Here is a 9,433-nt window from a genome sequence, read left to right on the forward strand (position 1 = left end):
ACTGCTTCCAGGTTACAACAGGCAGTTTTAACAGCCAGGCTTGCAGAGAATCACATTCTTGGGGCAATGGGATCAACTTTCACAATTGTTTTTTTCCGTTTGTTTTTTGAGACAGAGTCTCACTCACTCTCTTGCACAGGCTGGAGTGCAGTGGTGCAATCTCTGCTCACTGCAACCTCCGCCTCCTGCGTTCAAGTGATTCTCCTACCTGAACCTCCAAATTAGCTGGGATTACAGGTGCGAGCCACCACGCCCAGTTAATTTGTGTATTTTTAGTAGAGATGGGGTTTCACCATGTTGGCCAGGCTGGTCTCGAATTTCTGACCTCAAGCGAGCTGCCCGCTTGGCCTCCCAAAGTGCTGGGATTACAGGCATGAGTCACCGCGCCCAGCCACAATTGTATTTTTATTGGACAGAGCTGATCTAGAGGTTAAAATGAGGAATTCCAGAGCTAAGCTGGCTGGATTCAAGTCCCTACTAGCTGGTGATCATAGGCAAGTCACTTGGCCTCTGCTGGTCTCAGTTTTTTCACCTGTGAAGTAAAGGGCATCACAGCACCTACTTCATGGGGCTGCCACCTTGGCTGTCAGTAAAACCGTCCATAAAAGTTGGCTGGTGTTACTATTGGTTGCAGCATTCATTTTTAGCAGCTGGAACCTGTTTTCTCCTGTGAAGTGAAGATAACCGTGCCTGACCTTAAAGGTGATGGAAATTTTTTAACACGTTAACGGATATGAGGCCTCCCACTCAGAAGCCTGACCAAAATAACAACGGTTGCTCGGAGCCAGACGTCTCATTGCCACTAACGAATTAGGGACATTTCAAGGGGCCGGCTGGAGGGGACGGCAGTGAGCGGCAGACCCTGGATCCCCACCTGGCCCCCTCGCGGGAAGCAGGTTGGGTCTGGAGAGGGGAAGGGAGTAGGTGGGAGGGGCTGGGGAGTAAGAAGGATGCAGGGGTGGGTGACGCTGGCTAGTAAGAGGGGAGGGGCCGGCGAGTTAAAAGGACGCAGAGGGGCGTGGGGAGCTTGCAACACAGCTAGGGTATCCCGGGTAGGAGCGCTGCCAGGCCCTGGGGTAGGATTTGGGGTGGGGCCGCCGAGGGGGGCTGATTGCACGCAATTCGGGGCATACACACAGACCGCGGGGTCTCCGAAATATCGGGGCTATCAAGGACGGGCTGGGGGATGGGGACTCGGGGACGGGGCTCAGGGATGGTGAAGGTAGGGGTGCGGCTGGCAGAGTCAGGACAGGCAGAGGCTGCGCGCCGCGGAGGCTGCTGGTCCCTGACGCCTTGACCCTTCCTCTCCCGCAGCCACAGCCGGGCCTGGCGGGGGGACCATGGGCGCCTGGGCCTCCAGGGGCCGGGCCGCCCGGGTCCCCGCGCCGGAGCCGGAACCCGAAGAGGCGCTGGACCTGAGCCAACTGCCCCCGGAGCTGCTTCTGGTGGTGCTGAGCCACGTCCCCCCGCGCACGCTTCTCGGGCGCTGCCGCCAAGTGTGCCGGGGCTGGCGAGCCCTGGTGGACGGCCAGGCCCTGTGGCTGCTGATCCTGGCCCGCGATCACGGCGCCACCGGCCGCGCGCTACTGCACCTCGCCCGCAGCTGCCAGTCTCCCGCCCGTAACGCCAGGCCTTGCCCTCTTGGCCGCTTCTGCGCGCGCAGACCCATCGGACGCAACCTTATTCGCAACCCCTGCGGCCAAGGTGGGATCTCGAAAGAGGAAGTCCGGGATGCTGGGCCACAGTGGGAGCGGCGGAGGGGCCGGAGGGGCGGGGCCGCAGTGAAACCGGTGGGAAGGGCCGGAGGGGCGGGGCCGCAGTGGGACCGGTGGGAGGAGTCGGGGGGCGGGGCAGCATTGGGAGCCGGTGGGAGGCGTCGGAAGGGCGAGGCAGCATCGGCACGCAGGGTGCAGGGCTGGCTGGGCAGGGCTTCACTGGTTGCCTGTGGGAGGGGTAGGAAAGGGGCAGTTCTGGGAGCCAGAGAGAGGGGCTGGAGGGGCAGGGCTTTGCTGCAAATCGGTGAGAAGGGTCAGAGGAGCCGGGCTTTGGGTGAGCTGGTGGGAGGGACAGGGGGCGGGGCCTCGGTGGGAAGGGCCAGGAGTCTCACTAGGAAGCAACAGGCGGGCGACTGGAACTTGGGCACAAGCCTTTTTTATTTCACAGAAGGCCTCCGAAAGTGGATGGTGCAGCACGGTGGGGACGGCTGGGTGGTGGAGGAAAACAGGACAACCGTGCCCGGGGCCCCTTCTCAGACGTGCTTCGTGACTTCATTCAGGTGAATGCCCCTGCTATCCTAAGGTCCGGCGCCTTGTTGAGAAAGGCCTGCCTGTTCTCATTACCCTGTCTCCTGCATTTCCCAGCTGGTGTCGCAAGAAGCAGGTCTTGGACCTAGAGGAGGAGGGTCTGTGGCCAGAACTGCTGGATAGTGGCAGGATTGAGATTTGTGTCTCTGACTGGTGAGTGTGACTATTAAAATAGCCCCTTGCTAAGCACTGACCACATGTGACATGACCTTTTTATGGGTGGCTTAATTTAGGCCTCCTAACCCCTCCTTACAGATAAGAAATCTGAAGTTCATGCCGGCCATGGTAGCTCACACCTATAATCCCAGCACTTTGTGGGGTCGAGGCAGGCAGATCACTTGGGGTCAGGAGTTTGAGACCAGCCCACCCAGCATGGCAAAACCTCCTCTCTACTAAAAATACAAAAAAATTAACCGGACCTGGTAGTATGCACCTGTAGTCCCACATACTTGGGAGGCTGAGGCAGGAGAATCGCTTGAACCCAGGAGGCGGAGGTTGTACCACTGCCCTCCAGCTTGGACAACAAAGTGATACTCAGTCCTGGAAAAAAAGAATAAAAAGAAAAGAAACTGAAGTTCAGGGAGGTGAAGTGACAAACATACTCACAGTTCTAGTGATTAGCAGAGTGCACACCCTGAGCCTCTCTGCTCATGCCCAAAGGGATGTGGATTGGAAAACAGAAGATGAGAGGCCTTGGGCCCAGCTCAGTCTTGTTGGTAAATGAACGAGATGCTCCTTGCCTTAGGAGGAGAAAACATAGCATAGTTGGCCAAGAGCTTAGGTTCTGGAGCCAGACCTCCCAGATTCAAACCCTAGCTCTGCGGCTTTGTAGCCTTGGGCAAGTCACAGCATGCCTCTGTTTTCCCTGTTTACAAGATAGGGCTCTTGCAGTGACAATTATTACATGGCAAGCACATAGCAAGTACTTTATATGAGCACCTTTTTTGAACCTTGATCCTGTGGGAAGGTGTATTTCAAGCCCTCAGATCATTCAGAGCTTCGCAAGAAACTGAGAGGTTGAGAAAGGGGAGAGGTTCGGCTCACTGCAACCTCCGCCTGCCAGGTTCAAGTGATTCTCCTGCCTCAGCCTCCCCAGTAGCTGGGACTACAGGCACATGCCACCAACTGAGAGGTTGGGACAGGCTGGGCGTGGTGGCTTACTCCTGTAATCCCAGCACTCTGGGAGGCCGAGGTGGGCGGATCTCTTGACGTCAGGAGTTCGAGACCAGCCTGGCCAACATAGCAAAACCTGTCTCTACTAAAAATACAAAAAATTAGCCAGGAGTGGTGGTATACGTCTGTAATCCCAGCTACTTGGGAGGCTGAGGCAGGAGAATCGCTTGAACCCGGGAAGTGGAGGTTGCAGTGAGCTGAGATGGCGCCACTGTACTCCAGCCTGGGCAACAGAGTGAAACTCCACCTAAAAAAAAAAAGAAAAGAAAAAGGAGGAGATGACTTGCCTGGGTCACACAGCCTGGGCTTGGCAGAACCTGGTATAAGGCCCAGACTCATCTGACTCCGGAGCTTATCCTCTGTATTGATGGTCTTGAAACTGGGGTGCATGAAGACTTCCCAGGGGGTATATGACCCAGATGGTTTTATGGGAGTCAAATTTCAGGTCCACTACAGCCAGGAACCCCCATTATACAATTAATCTGCTACAGGTTGTATCTGTGTGGGAAGCATCATATGGTTCTCCTTCCCCAATCTCTTTCTCAGTGTCTCCCTTCTCTAGTTTTACAGGAAAAAAGCCCCTCACTAAGGTGTCATCCCCAGATGTAGGGAGCCAGGCAAAGTGGCCATTGGAAATTTGGGGCCTTAGCAAATCTACTTTTTTTTTTTTTCCACTCGGTGGCCCAGGCTAGAGTGCAATGGTGCGATCTCAGCTCACTGCAACCTCTGCCTCCCAGGTTCAAGGGATTCTCCTGCCTCAGCCTCCCAAATAGCTGGGATTACAGGTGTGCACCACCACACCTGGCTAATTTTTTATTTTTAGTAGAGATAGGGTTTCACCATGTTGTCCAGGCCAGTCTCGAACTACTGACCTCAGGTGATCTGCCCGCCTCAGCCTCTTAAATTGCCAGGATCACAGGCCTGAGCCACCTTGTCTGGCCAGCAAATTCACTCTTAATCAAGGCACTATAACCCTACTCCTCAACTCCATCTCATTAAGAGATACACCTTGTCTGGCCAGCAAATTCACTCTTAATCAAGGCACCATAACCCTACTCCTCAACTCCATCTCATTAAGAGATACATCTCCAGTAAGATTTTTATTTTTATTTTGTTTTTTTTTTGGAGTGCAGTGGCGTGATCTCAGCTCACTGCAATCTCCACCACCCAGCCTCAAGCAATCCTCCCACCTCAGCCTCCTGAGTAACTGGGACTACAGGTGCACACTGGCTAATTTTACGTGCCTGGCTAATTTTTGAATTTTTTGTCTTTTTGAGACAAAGTTTCGCTGGTTGCCCAGGCTGGATTGCAATGGCACAATCTCAGCTCACTGCAGCCTCCACCTTCTGGGTTCAAGTGATTCTCCTGCCTCAGCCTCCTGAGTAACTGGGATTATAGGGATGCACCACCACACCTGGCTAATGTTTGTATTTTTAGTAGAGATGGGGTTTCACCATGTTGGCGAGGCTGGCCTCGAACTCCTGACCTCAGGTGATCTGCCCGCCTCTGCCTCCCAAAGTCCTGGGATTACAGGTGTGAGCCACCACGCCTAGCCATATTTTTTGTAGAGACAGGGTTTTGCCATGTCACCCAGGCTGGTCTTGAACTCCTGGATTCAAGCAGTCAGTCCTCCCATCTCTGCCTCCCAAAGTACTGAGATTACAGGTGTGAGCCACCACACCTGGCCAGATTTTATTTTTTATTACTATTTATCAAACTATGTAACATATTTGTGTTGTTTTGATCAGTGGGGTACTATTTGATTGTGATAATCAGTGGCTCCCAAAGTTTGCTGCACATCATAAAGGTAGCTTTTAAAACATACAATGCCCAGGCACCAGTCATACCAATTAAATCTGAGTGTCTGAGGGTGAGAGCCAGGCACCAATATTTTTTTGTTTGTTTGTTTGTTTGTTTTTTGGTTTTGAGACAGGTTCTCCCTCTGTCGCCCAGGCTGGAGTGCAGTGGCACGATCTCAGCTCACTGCAACCTCCGCCTCCTGGGTTCAAGCAGTTCTCCTGCCTCAGCCTCCCGAGTAGCTGGGATTACAGGCAGCCACCATGCCTGGCTAATTTTTGTATTTTTAGTAGAATTTTTAGTAATTTTTGTATTTTGCATTTTAGTAGAATATTTAATAAATTTTGTATTTTGACTATGTTGGCCAGGCTGGTCTTGAACTCCTGACCTCAAGTGATCCACCCACGTTGGCCTCCCAAAGTGCTGAGATTACAGGCATGAGCCACCATTCCCGGACAGGCATCAATATTTGTGAGAAGTTTAGAGCTCACTACAAAGTTCAGGGATGGAATCCCTAAGACCATCCTCACTTCTGACACAATATGTCACAACAGTACAAATATGTAGTTTGATGAGTAATGATTAAAAACAAAATCTGATTGGGCATGGTGGTTCCTGTAATCCCAGCACTTGGGGAAGCAGAGGCAGGAGAATCGCCTGAGTCCAGGAGTTCAAGACCAGACTAGGTGACATGGCAAAACCCCATCTCTACAACTCTACCAATTGCAAGTTTGGAGGACTTCCAAACCACCTTCACAATTCAATAGTTCATTGGAAGAACTCACAAAAAGCTACTACACACTTCTGGTTTATTACAGAGAAAAGACACAGATTAAAGTCAGCCAAGAAAAGGAGGGCATAGAGCAGCATCCAGGAAAAAGATCAAACACAGAGCTTCTGTTGTCCTTCTCCCATGGTGTCAGGACGTGTTACCATGCTGGCACTGATGTGTGACAAGATGCATGGAATTTTGTTGACCAAGGGAGTTCACTTGAGCCTCGGTGTCCAGAGTATTTCTTGGGTTCATTACATAGGTATGATGGATTGGTCAATTGCCCACATGGTCAATCTCAGCCTCCAGGTCAACTGATGTTCCCCACCTCCCAGCCCCCACAGAAAGTCACATGGTGGGTCTTTCTGGAGACTCCCCACTGAGACTATTTCTATGAGTGTGACTGGCTCCTGCCCTAAATCACATTAGTGGACTATCCAGTACCACCTGGGTCACCATCAAAGACACTCTTGTCTGACACAACATTCCAAGGGTCCAGAGATCACCTCCCAGGAGCCCCTTTAGAGGAACTGGATTTGCATACATGGGAAGGGCATTTGGACAAGGCAGGACAAGGTAGGCAGATACCCAAAGAGATGGGGTAGCAGGTCCAGCCTTCATGGCCTCCCTCCTCCCACAGGTGGGGAGCCCGACACGACAGTGGCTGTATGTATAGACTCCTTGTCCAACTTCTAGACGCCAACCAGACTGTTCTAGATAAATTCTCTGCTGTGCCTGATCCCATCCCACAGTGGAACAACAATGCCTGCCTTCACGTGAGTCTCCTATGGGGGTTTGGGGAAAGGATGTTGGGGGCCTTATTGCTGCGAAATAAATCACCCCAAAACTTAGTGGCTTAAAATCAATGACAGTCTGGCTGGGTGCAGTGGCTCACACTTGTAATCCCAGCACTTTGGGAGGCCGAGGCGGGCAGATCACGAGGTCAGGAGTTCAAGACCAGCCTGGCCAACATGGTGAAACCCCATCTCTACTAAAAATACAAAAATTAGCTGGGCATAGTGGTGGGCGCCTATAGTCCCAGCTACTCAGGAAGCTGAGGCAGGAGAATCATTTGAACCTGAGAGACAGAGGTTGCAGTGAGCCGAGATCACACCACTGCACTCCAGCCTGGGTAACAGGGCGAGACTGTGTCTCAAAAAAAAAGAAAAATTAATGACAGTCATTTGACTACTTGTGATTTCTATGAGTTAGTAATTTCAGGAGGGCTCACCTGGGCAGTTCTGGCTCCTGCCTTTCAAAGTTCAGACAGTGACATTCTGACGATGTCTGGAGCTGCAGGCCAGGGCGGTGGATGGTGTGTGTGTAGCAGTTGGTGGCTGGCCAAACATCTCTTTCTTCATTTTGTCTCAGAGCTTCTCCATGGGATCTCTCTGTTTGGGCTCCTTTGGGCTTCCTCACAGCATGGCGGCTCCTAGGCAGTCTGAATGCTTAGTGGTTGCTCAGGGAGGAGGGTTCTAGACAAACAATAGAAGCTGCCTTGCTTTTTCTGACCTAGCCTTAAAAGTCACTTGGCCAAAGTCACTGAGCGTAATTTTCACCACATTCTTGGTGACAATCAAAGCCACCTAGATTCATGGGGAAGGGAATTAGATTCTACTTTTTTTTTTTTTTGAGGCAGAGTCTCACTCTGTCATCCAGGCTGGAGTGTAGTGGCGTGATCTCGGCTCACTGCAACCGCCTCCTGCCAGGTTCAAGTGATTCTCCTGCCTCAGCCTCCCAAGTAGCTGGGATTACAGGCACATGCCACCAAGCCTGGCTAATTTTTTTGTATTTTTGGTAGAGACGTGGTTTCGCCATGTTGGCCAGACTGGTCTGGAGCTTCTGGCCTCAAGCGATCCACCTGCCTTGGCCTCCCAAAGTGCTGGGATTACAGGTGCGAACCACACTGCACCTGGCCAGATTCCACTTTTTGATGAGGGAGTGGAAGATTCTTTAAGATTCTAGAAGAACATGTGGCCCAATGGGAGATTTTATAGCCATCTTTGGAAAGTAACCATCTGCCAGAAGGCCCCATCCTCAGCTTTAGAGGGGAGGCTGTGGCACAATGGGGCTGAGCCCCTCCTCTGCCTACAGGTCACCCACGTGTTCTCCAACATCAAGATGGGCGTCCGCTTTGTGTCTTTCGAACACTGGGGCCAGGACACACAGTTCTGGGCTGGCCACTATGGAGCCCGTGTGACCAACTCCAGTGTGATCGTGCGAGTCCGTCTGTCCTAGTCCAGGACTATCCTTCTTGCAAGACAGCCTGACTGTGCCTTCCAGGGCCCGGGACCATTGGCTGGGACTCCCCATTAACCAACTGACCACTTGTACCTCCCTGGCATACTGAGAATTCCTGGGTCCAATCAAAGGCCCTGACGGGCCCCGTCTTCAGGTTCTAGAAACTACCAGAAGAAGCTTCTTCCATCTTATCTACCTACTGCAGCTGCTGCTTTGGGGGGCCTACTCTACTGAGGGGAACCCACAGATGAGCCTGGGGGAACGCCCATCTTGGAGAAGAATTCTCGCCCTCCTCTCTTTTCTCTTCCCACCCAAAACCCTCCGATCCAGCCCCAGGCCCCTCTGTCCCAACCCCTCCCCTCCCCGCCATTGACATCTTGTCTCCTATTGTTTCTGCCGTAAGGACTTCTTTGGTCCCTTCAGAGAAGCCCTCTACTCGTCTCTGAACTTAGAGCCTCATCCTTAGGGCTCAGAAAGTCCTAGCCCTAAGGGTGCGAACCTCACCTCCTGGGGCTTCCGAGCTACAGGGCTGGGACCAGGTCATGCAGCTGAAAATCCATGTTAAAAAAAAAAGTTTGGGCCAGGCACAGTGGCTCATGCCTATAATCCCAGCATTTTGGGAGGCCAAGGCAGGCGGATCACCTGAGGTCAAGAGTTCAAGACCAGCCTGGCCAACATGGTGAAACCCCGTCTCTACTAAAAATCCAAAAAATTAGCCGGTGTATGATGGTGCGTGCCTGTACTTCCAGCTACTCAAGAGGCTGATGTAGGAGAATTGCTTGAGCCCGGGAGGTGGAGGCTGCAGTGAGCCGAGATCATGCTACTGCATTCCAGCCTGGGCAGCAGAGTGAGACTCCGTCTCAAAAAAAAAAAAAAATTGGGCCAGGTGTAGTGGCTCACACCTGTAATCCCCGCACTTTGGGAGGCCAAGGTGGGAGGATCCCTTGAGCTCCAGAGTTCAAGCCCAGCCTGGGCAATGTAGTAAGACCCCCATCTCTACAAAAAATACAAAAGTTAGCCAGGTGCGGTAGTACACACCTATGGTCCAAGCTACTTGGGAGGCTGAGGTGGGAGGATCATTTGTGCTCAGGTTGAAGCTATAGTGAGCCATGATCATACCACTGCACTCCAGCCTGGAAGACAGAGC

At 52.3% G+C, this 9,433-nt stretch overlaps 1 protein-coding gene across 3 annotated transcripts; it reads left to right on the forward strand.

Moving 5' to 3' along the window:
* Positions 1 to 874: 874 nt before the first annotated feature.
* Positions 875 to 8,859, forward strand: FBXO27 (F-box protein 27). Of its 3 annotated transcripts, none has more exons than XM_023229441.1 (6): positions 875 to 896; positions 1,315 to 1,704; positions 2,164 to 2,275; positions 2,361 to 2,456; positions 6,686 to 6,821; positions 8,140 to 8,859. In XM_023229441.1, the coding sequence occupies exons 2-6, from the start codon at positions 1,341 to 1,343 to the stop codon at positions 8,281 to 8,283; spliced, it is 852 nt and encodes a 283-aa protein (XP_023085209.1). In that variant the 5' UTR covers positions 875 to 896; positions 1,315 to 1,340; the 3' UTR covers positions 8,284 to 8,859. The 3 variants fall into 3 exon arrangements, with proteins under 3 accessions (XP_023085209.1, XP_023085208.1, XP_023085210.1); XM_023229440.1 differs by lacking the exon at positions 875 to 896 and adding an exon at positions 1,019 to 1,076; XM_023229442.1 differs by lacking the exon at positions 875 to 896 and adding an exon at positions 1,019 to 1,076 and having other exon boundaries at positions 2,167 to 2,275.
* The last annotated feature ends 574 nt before the right edge of the window (positions 8,860 to 9,433 follow it).

Source organism: Piliocolobus tephrosceles, chromosome 21 (assembly GCF_002776525.5).
Source record: "Piliocolobus tephrosceles isolate RC106 chromosome 21, ASM277652v3, whole genome shotgun sequence".
In the NCBI taxonomy this organism is placed as follows: Eukaryota; Metazoa; Chordata; class Mammalia; order Primates; family Cercopithecidae; genus Piliocolobus; species Piliocolobus tephrosceles.